General features: G+C 44.1%; 2 protein-coding genes across 2 annotated transcripts in view; both read right to left on the bottom strand.

Moving 5' to 3' along the window:
• The window catches only part of LOC134070058 (choline O-acetyltransferase-like), a 28,405-nt gene extending 9,226 nt beyond the window's left edge, over positions 1-19,179 (bottom strand). Inside the window, exons 1-7 of the mRNA XM_062526262.1 lie at positions 19,041-19,179; positions 18,598-18,705; positions 17,139-17,330; positions 15,855-15,973; positions 10,389-10,442; positions 8,025-8,217; positions 5,867-6,044 (exon numbers count right to left, since the gene is read on the bottom strand). Coding sequence (XP_062382246.1) covers positions 5,867-6,044; positions 8,025-8,217; positions 10,389-10,442; positions 15,855-15,973; positions 17,139-17,330; positions 18,598-18,645 — 784 coding nt within the window. The 5' untranslated portion in view covers positions 18,646-18,705; positions 19,041-19,179. The remainder of the gene's footprint in view (positions 1-5,866; positions 6,045-8,024; positions 8,218-10,388; positions 10,443-15,854; positions 15,974-17,138; positions 17,331-18,597; positions 18,706-19,040) is intronic.
• An 860-nt stretch (positions 19,180-20,039) lies between these two features.
• On the bottom strand, positions 20,040-22,789 carry LOC134070184 (probable vesicular acetylcholine transporter-A). Its single transcript, XM_062526438.1, has one exon. The coding sequence runs from the start codon at positions 22,253-22,255 to the stop codon at positions 20,708-20,710; it is 1,548 nt and encodes a 515-aa protein (XP_062382422.1). The 5' UTR covers positions 22,256-22,789; the 3' UTR covers positions 20,040-20,707.
• Between the last annotated feature and the right edge of the window lie 398 nt (positions 22,790-23,187).

Below are 23,187 nucleotides of genomic sequence, written 5' to 3'. Positions count from 1 at the left end.
TAGGCCTAACAATAGACTGGGCTGAAGGCCCTATAGAACCTTAAAGCAACATCAAAGAGTTTTTTGTACCTTAACATAATGTTTCCAAAATTATTTCAGCAGTTCATCAACTCATAACAGGGTGAACAGCACTTCTGCATTCACTTCGCAGCCCTCTATCGGCTGTAACCGCACTATAACTGTAGCGTACCTGTGGTTTGATGAAATGAGATCTCAGAAACCACAAATTTGACTTGCTTTGATGTCGCAATGCATCATACTGTCATAAAATCATGCAACATGCTCTACCTTGTCTGTGGACATCGTTATTTGGTGGATAAACAAATAGCGTGCGTGCAAAAGAGGAAAAGTGCTTTAGTGTTGAACCTTTGGGCTAAAGGCCCAGACGAAGAAAACTGTAAAATAGGCTGTAGCCTAGTACTTGTTACATTGATTTAATTAACAACATTAACAACTGGCCAAGAACAGAGATTCAAGGTCAAAAGTCAGAACAAGAGAGTAAGTGTGACTGTAAGTGTTATTTCTATTGCTATTTTGGGTCCTGAAATTGCATATCAAGCATCTGCCATGTGTGACGGCCTGTGAGGCCTTCTGCTCGTTGTCTTTGTCTTGGTCTTGTTTTCAGGTGTGCTAAGGACCTAACGAGCTGATGGGCTGCAGCTGAGGGGTGCAGTTAAGAAGGCTGCTCCATCTCTCCTTGAGAGGGCCATTTTGACTTTGGGTTTTTGGACATGCAACACTACACTCAGACACATTGCAAACATTCAACATCCATGCATTACTGACAACTGACTTGGACCCATCTCACACTCTTTGTTGTTCGTTTGCTATTAGTTCATTTGCTTTGGTTATTAAATCCATATTTTAGTTAACAATCCAACCTCTCGACTCCCTCTTTTGTTGTGGCCTTACCCCTAGGCCATAACATGGGGGCTCGTCTAAACAATTTTTTTTCTGTTAGTTTACATTTTTAGTCGCACATTCATTTCCGTTGTTAATTGTTCTGTGTTTGCTCCCTTTAGGTTCATATGCAATTGTCTTTGGTTCTCACTTGCCTTGCCTTGCTCAGGTGCAGGAGGGTAGAGTGAATTTGAAGTCCAGGGAGTCTGGCATTTGGTGCATGTAGCACATTCGTTAAACAATTGTCATGTGTTCCTTTTTGTGTGGGAGTGTAGTGTTGGGATCGCCTTGATGGTCTGCTCAGGTGCAGAGTGTCAGGTAGGCTCGTGGGCTGGTAAATCCCAAAAAGTGTCCTTTGGTGCCGGTAGGTACAATTTGGTTCGCAGTCGTAGCACTGGTGTCTGCTCAGGTGCAGGCAAGCAGTGTGATTTGGTTGGGCTGCTGCTTGCATAGTCGTTCGGGGGAATGCCGTAGGCTAGTGCAAGTTTTTGGTTCTTTGGTTTCTCGCATTAGGGTTTGAATACCATTTTGGAAATGCGAGGTTTGTTCGTTTGGTTGCATACTGTGCTTGACTGTCAGTTTGCAACAGTTGGTCGGCTTTATTAAGTCTTGAGTGTCCTTAGAAAATGTGCGACATATATTTTTCTGTGCCTTTCTACAGGTTAGTTTTGATCGTTGGAGCCATATTAACATATGTTTTGCCGACAATTGTCTCCGAAATAGAATTCATCAGTTTGGTGAGTGCGTTGCACTTCTTTGAAGGGGGGCGAGAGAGGTTGGTTGGATAGTTTAGGTACTTTTGTTTTCCTCTGTTATTGGCTGAATTTTGTATTTGTAAATGGCCTACAATAGTATAGCCTTTGTAGTTTTTGTCTGGTGTGCCATTTGCCTAAAGAAAAGAGTTTGTTTGCCATTTTAATAAAAAAAAAATGATTTCCCTGTTAGGCTTAAGTGGCGTTTTCCCCTTTGGGTTGCGTCAGGGGGGTTGTAGTGTTGTGGAAATGCGGTTAGTGTCAATCATCTTTGGGTGATTTGTCTCGGGAGCACGTCCGTGGGAATTTGCGGGGTTGCCTATTGCAGGTCGCTTTGAAAACCCGCTGGTTTAAGGTGCACAACAACCCGCCGCAAATCCACATGAAGATCATGTAGGTAAGTTTAGCTAGCTTTGGGGATATAGTTGGTGGGAAAACTTTTGGTTAAAGTGGTAAACACAGCATTCTCTTTGATTTGTTTTGATTCTGGACATGTTTCACATCTGGTGGGACTGTGTTGGCACATGATTCAATTCTGACCTTAGGGTCGTGTGACTGTCTGCCTGTTCTTGCCATCACCTTGTGACTTGTGTTTCTCAGGACTTGGATACCTGGAGTGGTGAGCTAGGCTGGAAGAGTGGTGCAGACTAATCTACAGTTTTAACAGTTGCATATTGTAATTTAATGTTTTGTCCATATTGGATGTTTTTGGGGCCTAAAAGTATAAACAATTTCAGAAACCTATGGTTTCTGTTTTATGGGGGAGGGTGTGACGGCCTGTGAGGCCTTCTGCTCGTTGTCTTTGTCTTGGTCTTGTTTTCAGGTGTGCTAAGGACCTAACGAGCTGATGGGCTGCAGCTGAGGGGTGCAGTTAAGAAGGCTGCTCCATCTCTCCTTGAGAGGGCCATTTTGACTTTGGGTTTTTGGACATGCAACACTACACTCAGACACATTGCAAACATTCAACATCCATGCATTACTGACAACTGACTTGGACCCATCTCACACTCTTTGTTGTTCGTTTGCTATTAGTTCATTTGCTTTGGTTATTAAATCCATATTTTAGTTAACAATCCAACCTCTCGACTCCCTCTTTTGTTGTGGCCTTACCCCTAGGTCATAACACATGGCCAGGGATGGGCAGTCTTTCTAATACATGTATTTGAAATACGTATTTCAAATACAAAATACTATTTTGTAATTTGGATTTTATTGAGTTAATGAAAATGCCTTTGTATTTTGTATCAAACTACTTCAGCGTTGTGTATTTTTGTATTTTCAAAATACTTTGTGAGACGCTGTGATGACATCTATCTAACTATCTATGCCAAAAGTATTGGGTCACTTGCCTTGACTCACATATGAACTTAGGTGACCTACCATTCTTAATCCATTGGGTTTAATAGGATGTCGGTCAACTCTTTGCAGCTAACAGCTTCAACTCCTCTGGGAAGGTTTAGGAGACTTTGGATTTTTTTTTTTTTTTTAAAGTATATTTTTTGGCTTTTTGCCTTTATTAGTACAGGACAGTGAAGTGGTAGACAGGAAGCAAGTGGGAGAGAGAGATGGGGTGGGATCGGGACATGACCGCAGGCCGGATTCGAACCTGGGTCCCCGTGGGCACTCGGACCCGTAAATGGTACGAGCGCTGTAGCCTGCTGCGCCACAGCGCCCCCAGACTTTGGATTTTTTGACCATTCTTCAACAACAGCATTTGTGAGGTCACACACTGATGTTGGACAGGCTCTCAGTCTCTGCTCTAATCTCTGCCCAAAGGTGTTCTATTGGGTTAAGGTACTGCACTCTGTGGAGGCCAGTCAAGTTCCTCCATACCAAACTCTGTCTTTACGGACCTTGCGTTGTGCACTGGTGCACAGTCATGTTGGACTCTTGGTTGATGCTGAAGCATTTCAGAGTTCCTTTCACTGGAACTAAGGGGCCAAGCCCAGCTATTCCAACATGACTGTGCAGCAAGTGTGGTATAACAGATGCCAGCTTGCTTAGCTGTACGTGTGGAACGTTGGTAAACCTCACTTCCCGACGCCTCAAGAGTGCTGCTGGCATGAAAGGTAGTACCCTGGGCTTTAAGCTGGATTGTTAGCACGCTCAACTCCCGATCCGTGGTGCTGCTGTTTCGCGGGTTCGAGTCTGGGCGTGTGCAGGGCTGAACCGCAGTGATTCAACACAACACAGGTTACAGCACGAGATCTCTGTCTCTGTCCTTTGCAGTCAAGCCCCTGTGATGCCACTCTCGGCATATTGCACTCACAACACAAAACATGCGGTGTATTTTTTAGAGGACCAAAGAAAGGACTTGCCATCCTTGGACCAGTAACCCTCATCAAAAACCTTTTTTGTAAGGTTCAATACCATCATCAGGCCCCATAGGTGTCGCCTGAATGCAACACTGTTTGAGAAGTTGTATTTTGTAGCTTATTTTGATACTTTTTTTTGGTGGGTATTTGGTATTTTATTTGGAAATACATTTTGATATATTTGTGCCCATCCCTGGCCATGGCTATATGACAAATGACAAAATGCAGAAATTTGATGAATCAGCAGGATCTCTGTTTATTTTGATATGTAGTTTGCCATAGGGCAGGTGCGAAAACGTGAGATATTTCACAGAGAAGAATGGGTATGACGCAGAACTCAATGTGACATTCATATTTGTATGTAACTGCAATTTTCAACGCTAATTATCTCGCGAACCGTTCATCATAGAAACGAGCGGATAGCGCCATTGGAGAGGTCAGGTTCTGCAGTTTCATTTGATATGCCTGTTATTTCTGTGCGAAACATTGCACAGCAATATGACCGAGAAGAAAGGGTGCGGCTGCGGCCGCATGGTGCGTCTCTCGAAGAAGGCAGAGAGGGTCGGCCGGCGGCCCAATGGTAATCTTCTATCCAATAGATAGGGCACTGTCATGGCTCGTGGGTAACGTAGTCTTTCATCGATCTTGTGATATTATCTATTATCTCAGGCCACTGTCGCTGCATCGGATCAGTTTCAGTAGCCTAAGTACCAGAATGCAGAAAAAAAGTGGCGGAACCCAAAAGACGAAAATACAGAAGTTCCGGAACTACGTTCCGCTGCGTTCCGGCCCACTTCAAGCACTGATTACATAACCATGGTGTTCAGCGAGGGACTGTGTCAGCACACAACCATGGTGTTCAGCGAGGGACTGTGTCAGCACACAACCATGGTGTTCAGCTAGGGACTGTGTCAGCACACAACCATGGTGTTCAGCTAAGGACTGTGTCACTACACAACCATGGTGTTCAGCTAGGGACTGTGCCAGTACACAACCATGGTGTTCAGCTAAGGACTGTGTCATTACATAACCATGGTGTTCAGCGAGGGACTGTGTCAGCACACAACCATGGTGTTCAGCTAAGGACTGTGTCATTACATAACCATGGTGTTCAGCTAAGGACTGTGTCACTACACAACCATGGTGTTCAGCTAGGGACTGTGTCAGTACACAACCATGGTGTTCAGCTAAGGACTGTGTCACTACACAACCATGGTGTTCAGCTAGGGACTGTGCCAGTACACAACCATGGTGTTCAGCTAAGGACTGTGTCATTACATAACCATGGTGTTCAGCGAGGGACTGTGTCAGCACACAACCATGGTGTTCAGCTAAGGACTGTGTCATTACATAACCATGGTGTTCAGCTAAGGACTGTGTCACTACACAACCATGGTGTTCAGCTAGGGACTGTGTCAGTACACAACCATGGTGTTCAGCTAGGGACTGTGTCACTACACAACCATGGTGTTCAGCTAGTGATGGTGGTGGTGGTGGTGGTGCTAAGGACCTGGGCTAGCATGCAGCGGCCAGACAAGTTGTGGATTCAAGTACTGGTTATCACTACTGTTGTGCCCTTGAGCAAGGCACTTAACCCGAGTTGTTCAGGGGTGACTAGCCCTGGCATGACTTGACATGACATTTCATTTGCTTTAGATGAAAGCATCAGACAGACGACTAAGAACAATTGTAAGTACATGATTGTGTTGTACCGCTGAACTTCAAATCTTTTTTCTTTGTGATGCTTAGATGAACTCACATCCAGACAAAACGTGTCAAAAAGAGAAGGGGATGGCCTCTTACAGTAAATACATTTTTGGAGCCACCATACAGTGTGCACCATCCCCTTCTCTAGATGAACTTAGTACTCCCAGTCCACCGCCTGTCCAGAGGTCGTACCTTTCACAAGGATGTCCCTGGCCTGCGCCCAGTCGGTGCGGCCGTCCGACGTCAGGAGGCCCATGGCGGGCAGCCTCTCCTCCGCGTTCTCCGCCATCTTGGAGATACGCTCCAGTTGCACCAGCAGCTCCGCCTCGCCCAGCTGACGGGACTTCACCACCACGTCCAACACGAAGAACTGAGGAGGAAAAGGTGCCAGGTGAGGGGAAAGGTGCCAGGTGAGGGGAAAGGTGCAAGGTGGAGGAAGTAATAAGGTGCATCTGTTGGATCCAAAATCATTTGAAAACAAATCATAAAAGCCCAATCAACATCATCATAATAAGCAAGACATAGTCATAGCCTTTGACAACATTACAATGGTAGGTCTCCAAAATCTGTTGATTTGTATCGACGGGTCTCTAAAATCTAGTCATCATCCAACCATGTGATGTCATATGACATGTACAGTCTGTTATATAGTGGAGCTGTTTGATCCAAACTTATTTGAAAAGGAATCATAACAGCGAAATCAAGATAGCATAAGCAATAAATAATAACAGTGCTTAACATCAGCACAATGATAGGTCCCTAAAATCTATTTTCATCATCCAGCCACTTGATGTCGTGACAGGACATCTCAACAACACCAATCAATTTGTGGCTTTGTGGCTTCCTCTTCAGCCAATCGGTGGGCTCCAGGATGCACTAATTTGGGCTAAACTGCCCTTTTTCCTGATTGAAAGCTCATAATTAAGCGTAATAAGTGGGTCACTTATTGGCCTTTCTGTGGCCAGCCTGTGAGCGCGGAGTTGCAGGAGAGAGTCGTCGAGTGTGTTTTGGAGATGGGGGCTGGGGCGGGGGTGGTGGGCAGGTTGAAGTGTGCCAGGGCTATTTTTGCTCGCGGTGGACTCTCAGACAAAGTGGCAGATCCAATCAGCTGTAATGTGGTTAGCTGCCCCGGCCCTGTAGCTTTACCACACAGGCAAGGACTCACCAGGCTGTGGGGAGATTTCCCTCAGAAATCATTTCCAGGTATGGGTGTGTGTGTGTGCGTGCGTGCGTGTGTGTGTGTGTGTGCGTCTGTGTGTGTGTGTGTGTGTGTGTGTGTGTGTGTGTGCGTATGTGAGTGTGTCTTTGAGTGAGTCTCTATATGTGTGTCTGAATGTGAGTAAGTGTGTGTTGTGTGTGTGTCTGTCTGTTGATTTGTGTGTGAGTGTCTATGTGAGTGTGTGTGTTTTTCTCAAAGTCCTAATAGGTGACGTGCATGGTGTTCTGGCATGCTCTCAGATGTGGAGGATTAACCGGAATTTGATGCAACAGAGAGCTGAAAAAAACCCCAGTGTGTTTATACAGACCTATTCTATCCAGTGCCTACTGTACAGGCATATTTTACAAGCACAGGAATATATTTGCTCTTTTCCACATGCTATGGTCTGTCTAAAATGTTTCACTGCTCCATTTTCATTTTCTACGAAACAAAATATTTTTCTATTAGAGAGCAATGCCACACAATGTTTGCCAATATTCCTAGGCCTATAGGTAACTATATGGCAAAACTATTTTTGATGCATGAACTACACTGTTGGTCATTAATTAAGGAAACACAATGATTGTGTTGTTGTACTGTAGCTTTGTATAACCCAGACATCAGCAACATAGATCATTTCATGCATCACTCCTTCTCATGGCTGCCTGCACTTCACCTGTCCTCACGACTGCAACTTGCCACTCATTTGTGCTTTTTAGTGGCGTGTTCATCAGGTCCCAGGATACCAGCCTGAACCTTCAGGTCAACAATGAATGAAAATTAGCTTATTATCAATGCACGCTATCAATTACCACCCGTACATACATTTTTTTTGTAAAAGATACAGGATTGCTACAGGCATTGAGCAGCCAACCACCATGAACAGTTTCTGAAGAAGTATCTGAACTACTTGACTAGTGTACTTCTACTTGAGTATGGAAAGTGTGTACTTTTACCATCTCTAACCCTAACCTGTCCCCTTGAAACTAGCGTTAACTAGTCTTTATATGAAACTGTGTCTGACCTGGCTCTTGTTGACAACTTTAATGTGCTTTTGAGTTAACCATGCATAGTATGTTGTGTATGTCAATGGCAGATCCCCATCTTTACATGAAACACTAGTGTTGACCATACTCAGTGGCTGTGTCTGACCTGGTTCTTGCAGGCCACTATGATGTATTCCGGCTGGGCTCCGGCGCTGGTCCGGTAGTTGAGCTGCGTGTCCTGTTTGAGGCCGGGCCGGCGGTAGCAGTTGAAGACGCGGGAGTACTGCTCCATGCAGAGCGAGTCCCACTGCACCCCGGGACTCAGCTGGCCACGGGCCTTCTCCGCAGGCAGAGCCCCTCTGGGGGACACCAGCACACAACACAACTGAGTGAACCATAAGGTTTGTTTATGTTTACATTTGTGTACATTCATTTACATATATGGTTACATTTACATTTTTTCACACTCTTACACATAAAATAATATACATATCATTACATGAAAAATATGAACACATTTACAGTATATACATGAAATGTACACATTTTATATTTATTCGTTTAAGTGATCAGTTCACCTTTACAATTAAATCTGTGAGTGCTTTTGTTCACAAACTAGGCCTACATTTTTGTTAACATCCAGTACTAGTTCTATTCTCATTACCTTACATACTGTAGCATTCTCATACCGAAATTAAGATTCTGCCATTATTTATGCAGCTGCATGCCACTGACCCACAGAAACCTTGCCATGGTTTCAGCTGGCGTGAGAATGAGATGATGACCGATATCTAATACTGGTGTGAACTTGAACACACAGTCATGCTCTGATGAGTTCAGCTATAAGAACATATGTGCCATGTCTTTTCAAAGCGATACACAACACAGCGAGCCCTCAGGCATCTCAGGGGATTTCCCATCTGAATCATCACATATACAGTACACTGAGCCACAGGCAAATGCAGTATGCACATACAGTATGCAAATACAGCATGTATGCATATATTACATCAAGCAGATTGGCTAATTGAAAGCCATGTTCCATATATACTGTGAGAACAGTGGGTATGAACTTGCACTACCTGTGAACCCTGGATCACTGAGCCAATGTGAGATGTGTGATCTTTGTCATATGCAAAACTTTCTCCAGGTTATGTAGTCCAGCATTAGACTCGAGCATTAGACTAGAGCGGTTCCGTGTGCTGTAGGCAGGGGTTTTCCCACAGTGTCCAATCAACGACAAAGGCTGTTTAACACGACGCAAAATACAACTATAATGCACAATTGGCAGTTGGTAGTTACAAATGTGCGACATGTACTCAGGATCTGTAAAGGCCCTCCTTCACGTCATGAAGATGACCGATGACCGATGACCGATGCTGACGTCTGCTACTCCTAAATACTGTCTCAGAGATGTACTCCAGGCCAAGTAGCCATGGATGTCAGTTTATCAGCTGGTCAACTCCCCTCACTTCAAAGTGGCTACATCCAAACATTTTAAGCTGCTTTAGTTGTTCCTGACTGCTTGCATAGGCATTTTGTGTAATAGTTGCCGCTCTGTTAATATGAGAAATAGTTTAGCTCGTCCAGTCTTAAACTGTGTGAGCACCCCCTAATGCTGCTGCTGTCCCCGACTCTCTGCTCTTTCATGGTGCTCATGAAAGGTCTGGGGACTCCTCTGAACAGAGCCATACCGGCAAATTTAATTCGTAATATATTCAATAACATTTCCTAAAGATTTTTTACCTCTGCCAAGGAGGTATGTTTTCATCGGGGACCGGCGTTTGTCTGTCGTGTCTGTCTGTCTGTCTGTTTGTCTGTCTGTCTGTCTGTCTGTTTGTTAGCAAGATAACTCAAAAAGTAATGACCCAAGGAAGAAACGATTACATTTTGGGAATGATCCGTAATTCCGTCGGGATTCCGGGGGCGTTTATGTATTTAGCTTGGTGGTGTAATGGCATGGTATGGCCACGTGGTGGCGATCTGAATAGTTTAGGTTCAAATGTGAGTCAACCTAACCTAGGAAGAACAATGCAAGCGGAGGTCTGCGCTCTCTGAGTGCTTCTCTAGTTTATTGTCTTGTGTGTTGTTGTGTTGTTCTTGACTTAATAGACCTGACAGAACTGAACTTGTCAAATCTCAAATGGTAAAAAATGGAGCCAAGCAAAGTGTGGCTTTGATGCTTGCGTTTGCAACACCTGCTGAACTTGAATCAAACATTAGAGAAAACACTGCTTTCACTTCTGAATTAAGTTCCATTGCAAGAAGTGAACAAACTACTTGTAAAGTGAAATTAAAAGACAAAACCCATTGCCATTGTCAGCGGTAATTATGTTTCAGCATAGATAGACCATAAAATGTTGGAAAATCCCATTCAAGTCAATAGAGTGGTCTACTAGCATTGTGAAAAGCCGCATAGTACATTTTCTGTAATTACCTACAAAAAGAGGAGGGCAACACATAGTAATATATGTCCCACTCCTCCCCTGATCCACAGTCCATATGGGAAACGTGCAGGACGGGAACTTACGTGTCGAGCATGGCCTTATACTCCAGAACTCCTGCAACAAGGCGAGCAGCGAATCTGTAAATCAGAAAGGAGAGGAACAAACTGAGTGTAGCTCACCTGGCTATGAACAAAATCAATGTGTTGCTCTGTTTAGTGAGAGAAAGTGATTTCATAGTGTATAGATGATGTATCAACCATGTGGAGAGTGTTTAACACAGGATAAAGTGTGTGGCAAGTGCGTTGCAAGTGCAGTCTACAGAATTCCTTCATTCATATATTCATCCATTCATGTCATCATGAAACTATTTTATCTCAGTTCAGTAATATAATAGTTATATACAGCTGTATTTTTTACCTATTTTTTAAACAACAACTAACGCTTCATGAACAAATGTGTTCTTTTCTAAGCTTGTACATCCTTTTGTTTGTTTCCTGTAAAAATATCTTGTATGTATCTCATTCTTCTTGTAAAGGCATAAAACATGCACACTCTCACACTGTAATACAGTACACACTCCACCCTCCTATGTTGTCCAATCGAGGTCTGGTAATCACATTATTGTTGGATTACCAGGCTACACAGGAGCTGGGCGTGTTTCCCTCCTGCTCTATCTCCCTCACTGTCTTTGTGTGTGCTTGTGAGTATCTGCACTTATGTGTGTGTGTACACACACTCATCTTTGTGTGTGTGTATGTGTGCACATGCTCATGTTTTTGTGTGTGTGTGTGTGTGTGTGTGTGTGTATGAGAGAGAGAGTGAGAGAGAGAGATGAGAGATGGAGGGAGTGGATGGGAGGAGAAAAAGAGCACAGACACAAGTCAAGTCTTATGGTTTGTGTCATTTGTCTCAGGCCTGTTGTGTTCAAAGGTAGATCAATAACAGAGAGAGAGAGAGAGAGAGAGCAGAGAAGGGGGAGAGGAAGCGGGGGAAAGCAAGACTGACAGTGGGAGAAAGAAAAGGAGATAGGAGAAAGAGAATGATAGAAAGAGGCAGTGAGAGAGGGATAGTAAGAGAGCAAGATACATAGGAACACAAACAGAGAGAGAGAGAGAGAGTAGAGACCAAAGGAAAGAGGAAAAGAAACAGAGTGACAGACAGAGAGAGGACAAAAATGAGACAGAGAAAGTGAGAGAGTGAAAGGGCTGGGGAGCAAGAAAGGAAGAGATGAGGACAGGAAAAAAAGAGAAAAGAGAGAGAGGGAGAGAGCGAATGAAGTGAGAGAGCCTGTGGCTGCTCAGCTTTTCCAGCAGTCTCTCAGGGATGCTTAGTGCTGTCGCACCCCATCAAATAAAAGCCTGTGTCAGTGCCCCGCCAACCAGCCTCCCTCCAACCTCCCTCCATCCCTCTCCCACCCTCCATCCCTTTCTTTCTCTCTCTCGCTCTATCACCCTAACCCCACTCCCTCCCTCCATCCCTCTCTCCCTCCCTCCTTCCGTCTCTCCCATGCCCTGGAAACATTCACTTAGTGAGCCATGGGCTGACAAAAGCTAATGGTGAGTTACAGTCGCCCGGCTGAACTCCTGTGTGCCTCTAACAGACCACAAGCCTTTTAATAAGCGGCCGAGATTTAAAGCCCGGCGCGGGGTATTGTCCTTGGTGTGAATCAGCTCAACTGCTTCAACTGGGCCAGGCATGTGCGTATACTGAACTCGCCGGTCAAGGCAGTAACTGTGACTCAGAACCAGATCTTTGATCTAGTCTCAAAATGTCAGATGTGCAATGTATTGCACAGCATAACAATCTATATTGTAACAAATAACAATACAATAGTTAAACAATTAACAGTAAACAATTTACAAGTTCGTAGTACTTAAGGAGGATAGCAATAATAAACAACAATTTCAATGCTTAATAAACTAAGTGCATGTTGAACCGATATGATCTGTCAAGGTATACCAATCAAGGTATCACATTCAAAAGAGGTGGTCACGTTTTACAAAAAATGCTAATTATTGACTGGGTGCTGCTGGACAATCTGGGTCCCATGGCATAAAATACTTTTGGGCCTCAGAAATGCTAGGGGGTTGGGGACATGGTCCCCTGTGAAGAACATTTTTAAAAATATCCCCTTAAATGTTGACTTCTGGCAGGACTGGCTCTAGGCATGGGCCCACCCAAACGTCAAGAAGTAAAAAGAAAGCCCAGCTTGGGTATAGATGAGTTGGTTCTGAGTGTAATGGCGCGCTTGGTCGCAATGGTTCTAAGCTCTCCACACAGGTGCTCTTTTCTTTATGTTTTCGAGCTATCTTACGGACTATTGTAAAGCAGAACTTACATAGGCCTACAGCCAACTGGAATTGTACAACATTGGATACAACTGCCAGACTCCCGATCATTGGACGCTCCATGGATTGTTATAGGTTCTATGCCAGCTGTCTACTGTGTTCACACAATTATTCAACCTTTCCTTGTCTCAAGTCACTGTCCCACACTGCCTGAAATCGGCGACAATAGTCTCCATCCCTAAGTCCACCACCATCAGTAGTCTCAATGACTATTAGACCCATTGCTCTAACACCTGTGGTGGCCAAATGCTTTGAGAAGCTGGTCCTGAAACACATCAAGGGCTGCTGCCCCTCCAGATTCAACCCCCACCAGTTTGCCTACAAGACAAGCAGGTCAACTGAGGACGCCATCTCCACTGCCCTTCACACTGCCCTGCACCACCTGCACCACCTGGAGAATCCTGGGACATCAGTAATGCTCTTCATCGACTTCAGCTCGGCCTTCAATACCATAATTCCGGACATCCTCATAACCAAGCTTGCCAACCTGGACCCCCCCACCCCCTCCCTCCCCCGCCACGTGCGTTTGGATCAAAGACTTCCTCACCGAGTGCCCGCAGTCTGTCAGGATTGGTCACAGGGGTTCGTCCACCCTGACGCTCTGCACTGGCTCTCCACAGGGCCGTGTGCTGACCCCCTCCTGCTCACCGTCTACACCTCTGACTGCACTCCCACACACCCCTGCAACACCATCATTACATGCAGATGACACCACTCTCATAGGGCTCATCCCCAAGGATGATGACAGACTACAGAGACGAGGTCCGGCGACTTACAGAGTGGTGTGACAACAACACCAAAAAGACCAAGGAGGTGGTCATAGACTTTTGCAGGAGCAAAGCCGACCCTCCTCCTCTCTGCATAAAAAGGTGACCATGTGGAGAGGGTGTCCTCTCTCAAGTTCCTTGGGACCCACATCTCCGAGGACCTGTCGCCCAGCAGTGCCTCTATTTCCTGAGGGTCCTGAGATGGAATTAGGCTGCAGACCGACCTGCTGATCTCCTTCTACCGAGCCACAGTTCAGAGTATGTTGGCACGCGCTATCACTGAGTGGCACGCTGGCTGTTCAGTGGCCAATCGGAAGAGATCACAGAGGGTCATCAGAACGGCTGAGAAGTTGACTAGCTGTCCACTCCCCTTCCTGGACTCCATCGCCAGCTCCAGGTCCAGAGCCAGGGTGACCATAAAAGACCACCATCACCCAAACCATCACTTGTTCAGCATGCTGCCCTCAGGGAAGAGGTTCAGGTCCCTGGAGTGTACATGTACGTTACTCATCTTGCATCTTGCAAGCCATTTTCTTCAACAAAATAAAATACAAATGACAACTACTCTAAAATACTTATTTTAAATGCATGTATTAGAAATGCTGCCTGTCCCTGGCTGTTGGCTGCAGCAACTCAAACTAGTTTAGATTTTTCTGTGTTTGTGTTTTGTGTTTATGTAAATTTTTATCCAATTTGACTGCTTTGCTATGTTGCCCATCGAAATTTCTACCATCCCATGAAAAGGTAAAAGGCTAAAACCGACCGTGACTTCTGGTCAATTTTGTGGAAACTAATTCATAAATGAACTTAAAAATATATCACATGCATTGATTACAGCATATTACAATACAGCCTATAAAAACCTACACATGTTGTTTTATTTATTCAACTGACTATAAGCAACTGTACTGGGAGTTTGATCTCAACACATACAGAACATCAACTGCATCATCCTATCTTGTATCATTGAAAACGTAATGGTGAAAATGTTTACTTTATTTGGATGACAACTGATAGCTTTGATGAAGCCTGAGTGATGCGTATTTATGTGGAGAGCTAGACAGTAGCCCTACTTGGCCGATGGGGCACTGAGCCAGGCATGCAACCATCAAATGGACGGCTGTTGTGGACTTCTCCTGAATGCACAGATTGCCAGTCCACCCCTGCCCGAAACTATCACAAGAATGGAGAGCACTGAGCAACTCATTCGACCAACAAGGAACCACCGAGGAAAAGAGTCTTGAATTTGACCTATATTTCTGGCTGGTCGACATTTCATGTTGTTGACAGATGGAAGAATGTGTGCGTGAGCATTCAAAAAGGGGGTGAGGGGTGTCACGCATGGGGAAAGAAGTTGGTTCCCCATGCACAACACACATAGCTTATGGTCAGACTTGACATACATGTATCTAAAACCCATTTAACAGCAGATTTCCCCTTTAAGTGTACTTTTCTTTAGCAAAGGTGTAACCCTTGCCTGTTTAAAAGAAGAAGGAACTATTCCAGAATGGAGTGATGTGTTAGATGCATGTGTGACTGCCAATAGAACAGCGGTGTGATAGACTGTAGAAGAGTAGATGACAGGATCCAAATAGCATGTTGTTGGACGACTTCACTGAAGCAGATGAGAGACCGCTTCCTCATCAAGAGGATAGAAAGACACCAATGATGCCATCATGCCAACACAAGGCAAAGCCCTCGCTATAGGTCCATCAAACTGAGAATTTACTGTATTTGAGCAACTTTTTCAAAGAAAACAGGGCAGATTCAAAAAGGCAAACTGATTTTTACATTTGGGTGGCTTTTTCAACACCAAAATGTAATTCTTTATTCTCTCAACAGAAATACAGCCATCAGCCACTGGCCTGAGCGTGTGTGATCTACAAAGGTGTTGTCCTGTAAGAACAGTGAATCGGGTGACTGGTATTTTGTTTTTGAGGTGGATTGCAGGGATTGCTTTTCAATATTTAATTTGCTTCAAATATTTACTCTCAACACATTCTGTTTGATATGAACAGTTGAATGGGGTGTATACATTCATCCAGATTTCCCTGTCCTCTTGAGCAGATCATTTGACTACAGCACTGCAATAACAGTGAAGCTTCCATTTCTGCCACATGGCGCTTAAGGTGATGATACATGGGGAAATTATTTGCCCAGTGTGTTCTGGTTGGATGATCATGAAAATTTGCCTGCTGATGATTAAGGTTCTCCAGAAACGTAATCATCCATGGTTAAAAAACAATATCCATGGTAGCATGCCAGAACAAATATACAAGAAACATTGCCCAATAATGTTGCTCAAAAAGGTGCCTGATGCATCATCAGCTTTAGATTGTAAAGTCATTACTGATGGACTGTTTACATGTGATAACCTGGCAGAGCTCACTGAACTAATCAGATCAAAGAAACACACTGTCAGTGTGGTACATACCTGAGCGAGTCCTTTCTGTCTGTAAAGGACTGTTTGGGGAGGACCATGACAGGGCTGGAGTTTACTGGCAGTGCTAATCGGCTGTTCAAGTACATATCATGGAGCCAATAGTCATACACCTGAAACACAGACATGAAGTGTTTTCAAGATTCAAGAGTTAATGTGTGATTGTAGCCTACATGTATAGTGAAACAGTAGTGAGATGAGGTTTCTACAACTTCTGACTTTGTAAACATAAGAAAAATACACAATTTATGTTTTAATATCATAATTGCAAAGATATGTAAAGATTGGTTCATCTTTATGGGTGAAGATATTCCTTGCCTGTCCCTTAATCCTGCTCATTTTAGAATTGTATAGCAAGTAAGTACAGTATAGCACACTTTGTATGCACCCAAAGTGCAACCCAAAGTGATATATCATCAGATATTTGTATTTAGTACCTTACGTAACAGGTGGCTATATTACAGCAGAATCCAAGGATTGTCAATGGAAGTGAAATCACTACATATTTCACTCAGATGACAAATATGTATTTTTTCTATCTTTATAGATTAAGCCTATGAACAATAACTCTCTAATGGCCGTTTCTCTGCATAACTCTCGTGAGCTCTTTGGCTATTCTGTTACCAGTCATCATCCAGTGAGGGAAGAATGTTCTTCCCTGAGAACAGGTTTCATCTGTGACACGTCGTTGGGTTGGACTTACTATAGGCTTTAAAAAAAAAAAAAAACACAGAGAAACTCATTTGTCTAAGTCTCGGACACTGTGTGCGTCAGCGGGCTCTTGCTCCGTGTGCCCTTTGTTAACCCCAGTCCATCTTCAGAGTCCGATCAGTTACTTTGACGACGGACGGTGTTCTGCGCAATAGAGCGAGACTGGTCATCAATACAGGGCGGCCCAGCGTTTGTCAGGTACGGAGAAGAGGGGACGGGAGGCGGGGAGGCGGTTGTGTGGCGGGGAGTATGATAGATATCGGGGATCTGAAATCCATTAGCTTCGTGCGGCAGTTTGGATTGAACCCCCCGATGGTGAATGGCTCATGTGATAGGTCTGGATACACTGTTTACACTCTTTCATTCAACTCATCCTCTCCTGCGTCACCTTCTCAGAGGGTTTGTTTTTTCCCAAACAAACCCATAGCCTATCGCTACCGTTCAAATAAAACAAATGTAGGCTATATCACTGAATTATTAACGAGCATTTATTACCAAAAGAAGAAACCTAGTAAACAAAAACTCCCTGTCCAATCATGTAACGTGTGGTTGTATGGAGTAATGTACCCAGTTTTCAGTTCGATCCCTGCGCTCTTGCAGTTTTCTCTGGAGTATCTCGCCAATGCCTCCAGCTTTTCCGAACTTCTCCACGATGGCTTGTGTGTCCCGGAACTTCTGATCCGGCACCAGGTGCCTCATACACCGCAAGTACATATTCAGCGTCTGGTGTAGAGAGGGGACCGGAACCTTGGGCAAGGCCTGTACGTGTAGAAACAGCACTTCCGTTAGAACACATACATTCTTTCGTTTGAACGTTGTTATATACCAACTTATTTTTCATTAGATTGCCTTACAGCGTTTATTCATGAGCCAGAAGGGTTTTAATTGTTAAAAATTTAAATCTTTCTGAAGTTTTTTCCTCTCTCCGTTTGAGCTTGTATTCACAGAGAGCACCATACATAATTAATTGAGAATTGCTTGGAGACATGCACTGATTGGAAACCCTTGTGGGAAAGACATTTTTCCTCTTCCTTAACTCTTATGTCCTTGGGTAACATGCTAATGACGAGGCTTCAAAAATAGCCCCTCAGTGACTAGTAAACAGTCCGCAACTAGAGAACTTAGCCCAGCGCAATATGCATAATTCAACAATGAAAGAATAGAATAGCCTAATTGTCATCGTATCATTGTTTTGATTTACTGTCAATTTTTGCATCAACAACTTTACTCAACATAGGGCACTGAATGATAGCCTAAGTCACATCGGTTTGAAATTTGATTACTGTATAATTTTACTGAAGGACGACATAGGCTACCTTTTATGCTGTTTCATTCACTCACTGAACTGACAGCTCATTCTCAGGGTCCAAAATTGCAAGATGTTTAAATCGGCCAAATTCATCAAGGTCTTACAAAATACCTATTTTTCTTTAATTATTTCCATTTTCGGGACACACCCACAATCAGTAGCCTAGTTTAGGGGTATTCCGTGAGGTATACGACTTGTATAGCCTACGTGTGTATGACGAACAGCATTTTCCTTGTTCTTGTATTTCACTTCCATACTTTTACGAGTCTCCCTTCTTAAGGCATGCGACTGACCCCCTGTGTTTTCTTTAAATGTCCATGGAAACAAACCCTTTGCTATGTTTCATCATGAGAAACATTCACATTCCATCGGGCGGAGACAACAGCTGTTTGCCGTCTAATTCTTCGACTGTCCAGCGTGCTGAAAGCATTCGCCCCTAGTGGTCGCAACATGCACGTCATTTCCATAGATATGGACAAACCCATCTCTCAGTGCTGCCGAAACTCTTGTCTTTCCCTTATAGTCGTAATCTCAGTCTATTGCATCAATTTTGAATTATATCTGTTCATGTCCCTAAGGTCGTTTTACCTAGTACAAAAACCAATAACAATATTATTATTATTATTATTATTATTATTAATAATCATAATAATAATAATAATAATAATAAACAAGCAGGCTAACCAAAAACAAAACTGCTATTGGCTGCAAACTTACAGCGCTGTCCTTGCGGCCTTGGGACAGTTGTTTCTCCAAGATAGGCATTCTTGTCTTTGGTCGGGTGAAGATGCAGACTCCCGTCAGTTTAGCAGGACAACCTGAGTCCTTCCAGAACAATCAACAATAAAAAATGTCAGGCTTGCAATAATCAAATTTACTTGTTAAACGCATAGGCTACAGGCTGGTCAATACTTCGTTAAAACACAAGTGTTTACATCACATCTGGACACCTCTTTTTGGAGTTGCTGAAAACTTGCGGGCAAAATAGCCGAGTAGCATGGCAATTCTATGAAACATCCCGGCTCTTATTCTGAAAAGTTCAACGACGTTAGATTTTTTTTAAAAGCTACTTTAGAAGTGAACTTCTACCTAATGTACAAACAGACCTGGTTTTCAACCCGATTCCGTATACAATAATATAAACAAACTTTGGGGATTACCTGGAAAGTAATTCCGCTCAGTAGGACGAACACATTGACAGAGTCCTCTCCATCCCTCTTCGCCGACGCCTGATCCGGTTCTACGATGCTCCCAGATGCGAGTGAGCGCCACCGACGTTCCCAGTCACCGCGTCATCCAGCCGTCGGTGTCTTGGACGGTTTTCTTACTGAGCAAGTGAAACGTGCTGAAGGTGCTTGCGTCTACCTACGCCCGCGGGCCACAAACTCCTCCCATCGAAAACTATTCGCGGAAGCATATTTATGTGACAGCTTTCCTCCCTCCCTGCCCACCTATGCAAAGGATATTATGGATGAGGCGAGCAAAAGTGGCTGCAAGTATAGCCCAGTAAGTCACTTCTTCTGGGATGTGAAGTTAGGGACAAGGTTTGGGGTGGGGAGGAGAAGGGGTGGCTGAGTTGTTCCCCACAGCAGACTAGAGTTTATTACGGTTTCACTGTTTTTGGAAGCATAATCAGAAAATGATCAACATGTTCTACCCGTATTATCTTCACACATCGGGCCATTTTCAATTAGGGGCCCGCTGCGCTCTCTCTCTCTCTCTCTCTCTCTCTCTCTCTCTCTCTCTCTCTCTCTCTCTCTCCTCATTTTTAAGTGTTTAATTATGTGAAGATCTGAATGTGTTTATTTCTCATATGGTAATGAACTGGATGATGGAAGAACGATCAACTTTTTTTTCAGTATCAGCCGATGGCCTGCATGTTACTCGTAGCTTTCTGTGTCATTTGATATGTTCGTCCTTTAACATTCTGAACTTGAAAAATCATTCTTATAGCAAGAGGTCAGGCTCCAACTTATTTGAGGATCCTATCCTCCAGATCAAACTAGCTTAATCGAAAATCAAAACAACTTACTAAGGTGCACTATTTTTAATTATAAATATATAAATAGCTACACCTGAAATCTAAGAATCTAAGTTTCGTTTCGTTGTTTTCCTCAGTGAGTGAATAATATGAACAAAAAGGATAACACCAGTTGGATTAAAGGTTTATTCAACCAACATATTTCAGCACGTTTTAGTTCATTCTCTCCTCTGACATTACATACAGTAGGTTCTACCTGAATCACAAAACACACACATTCCATTTTACACTAGTCCACATAGGCATAGTTGAATTTACAGATACCTACATATTTACAACAAGTAGGGCTATTTGTGGTAGACATGTGATTTAACAGTTCAAACTAGAAGATAATAGTCACTCCAAATTAATACAGTGATTGAAAACTTGCAATGAAGTGTCATGATAACGATAATATGGTTGTAAACAAATATGTGTGTTCACCTGGAAATATAAAGTACAATATTTGGTTTTCATGATTTCGTGTCTGAAGTTTTAATATATTATTTTACATACATGTTTCTATTTACCTTTTTACAATACAGTACATGTGCACAAAGTCGAATATAGACCTTTCACAATACCAATGATAGGAGGAAGCGTTTCACCATAGACTTGGTCATTTAAGCTGTAATGATAGCATCATGATCAACTAAGAAGCCCATATTCGAAACGCATAAGACAATCATTATTTGGTAATTATATATTGCACATAACTTAAGTAAAATATATTCTAGTTAATAAAATAAACAAAATCTCTAAAAAAAATGTGACTAACTACGACCTTTTTTTTAATTATTATTATTTCTAACTGTATTCTGGACCAGATGATTCCTCTGAATATGACCCGTGTTCTCTAAAGGCGTCCAGTCCGTTTTCATCGATGGGGACGCAGTTACCGGCGGAGCTTAAGCCCTTCTTTTTACTCTTCCTCTCCTCCATCTTTATGGTGTCGTAGAGTCCCTGTGGCCCCTCTTCGAGCAGGACGTTTCTCTCGGAGTAGGACGGCTTCATCTGACACACGTGGCGGAGAAAGAGCAGAGTTGGCGCGTAAAGCACATTCACCAGTCCCATGCCCAAGTTCAGCTGCACGAAGCCCATATTGTGCACAATCTGGCCGGCCACGATGGGCCCCATCGCGTACGCGACCGAGTAAGATATATCAGCGATGGCGTACACGCTGCCGTACACGGAGACGTGCCGCACATCGACGAGGAAGGCAAGAGTGGGCAGGAGCGCGGTGTCCACCAGGGCGATGCCGAAACAGATGCCGCACAAGGGGAGCATGAGCTGGCCAAAAGTTTTGCACGCTGGCACGACGCAGGAGCTTGCTCCTATGATGACCATACCAAGAGCGCCGTAGAACCACTGCAAGTTGGGGTACTTGGCTGCTAATTTGACAGTGATATACACCCCGAGGACGTGGGGGAAAAAAGCTGGGAGCCAAGTCATTCCCACCTCGGACTCGCTGGCGTGCATGGTGGTGGTCATCCAGTTGGCGATGGTCGGCTCTAAAAAGGCCAGGGGGATGTTGCACACGGTCAGGGCGCCCGCCACCACGACTATGTACGGGTCAATCATCAGTCGGTAGATCGGGGTGCCCACGGGCATATTCTCTCGAGTCCTGTTCGTGAAAGGCTTTATCACAGTTAAAAGCAGGAAGCCGTCGGCCAGGCAGACACAAGCGAGCACTATGAAGGGCACTCGTTTACCGGCAAACTGGTACAGGACGCCGCCGAAGGGAGGTGCAACCAGACTCCCGAACGAGATGAACGCCAGGGCGATGCCCAAAGCGCGACTTCGCTCCGCTTCCTCAGTGTACTTGTCCGCAATCATTGCGATTCCAGAGGTGTCGGCAAAAGCCGAGCCGAGTCCCTGTAGACTGCGCGCAAAGAACAGGGTCCCGTAGTTTTCGGCAAACGCAAATACGCAGGTGGAGAGGAACATGATAGTGAGTCCGATTAAAAGTGGAATGTCGTATCCCACCCGATCTATGAAAGTTCCGGTAAAAGGGTTGACAAGCAGCTGAATGATAGCCTTGGATGCAAACAAAACTCCAATTTGGACATCTAAATTGTCTTTGTTGCTTTTGTATGTAGATGAATTCACATGAGAAGCTTTATAAGCATGTTCCTGCTCACTTTCCAGTTCCGCCAAGTATTCTGGAATGATTGGCACAATAACCATATAGAGCATATTGTCTAACAAAAGCGCCACACACACAATCACTAAAATAATCCGTCTCTGTCGGTTTGGGTCTTGCATAGCGGTACCTAATTGTTTAGTTCTTTCTCCCATCTCAGACAGTTTTACAGCGGCAGACTTCGCCAGTCCCGTAGATCCTTCCGATTCCATGGTTCTATATTTTTATGTGCAGCGACACGGGAATTGATGGTTCCTACCTTGGTGTGTCAGTACAAAGAGAGCATAGTTTGAACATTGACGTTTGTTTCTTTGTTGTCTCTTTTAGTCACTCGGGTGGGGAAAGACAATAACTTTTTCGCCCCGCTGTGTCCCCGTTGCATCCAGCTACTTCACCAGCGACTTTCCGATCGCCTTGTCCTCGTCACGTTTGGTCCTTAACGTCAACAGTCTCTTCATGGTTTTGAGAGGTGACGTCGTGGAATCACGCGCGTTGCTCTTCGATTCGGGGCCCCGAGCCTGTCGTTATTCCTGGGAAGTTTTCCCTCGGACGCTTCTCCGTTGGCGATACAGGGCGCGGGCGTTTTAGGAGGTTCTCCGTCACCTGTGGCGCGTCCACGCGTCTCTTTGAGATCACAGCTGCTTACGCTGCCATAGGCAGGAATTAGCTCGTAGATGTTGCCAATATCATGTTTCATTTTTCTCTCTCCCCCTCTTCCCCATTCACAGAGGGGCTGTGACGCATGGCCAGCTTGGTCCCTAGTGGGTCGGTTGCCAGTTGCGTCCTTTATGCTAATTTCAGGCAGGAAAAGCTCCTCTCCAATGAGATGAGGAGTCATGTTTTCCAACGTCCGTGGGTCGGACAGCCTTTTCTAGGGATTTTTTTCGTATATTAGGCTAACGGATTATTAGCCTATTTGTGCTTTTTGAAGGTCGTGCATTTGGTCTGGGAACGAATTACAAATTCAAGCAGATTTGGTATGATAGTGTAAGATGTCTAAATTTTTCATTTTTGTAGATGGGCCAAGACGTAACTGTGCCATATTTCCTATAGTGTATAGTCTATAGTCTAGTCAGTTTAATCTCCTGAAATATCATATTTTAGTAAGAAAACGAAACACACTTAAACACGACAATGGCATATT

Source organism: Sardina pilchardus, chromosome 22 (genome assembly GCF_963854185.1).
Source record: "Sardina pilchardus chromosome 22, fSarPil1.1, whole genome shotgun sequence".
Taxonomy (NCBI): Eukaryota; Metazoa; Chordata; class Actinopteri; order Clupeiformes; family Clupeidae; genus Sardina; species Sardina pilchardus.
Note: the sequence above shows the minus strand (reverse complement) of the source record. Positions and strands in the feature narration are given on the sequence as shown.

Bases quoted from the DNA above. Each gene is read 5' to 3' on its own strand.
- LOC134070184 (XM_062526438.1), bottom strand. From the start codon at position 22,255: ATGGAATCGGAAGGATCTACGGGACTGGCGAAGTCTGCCGCTGTAAAA.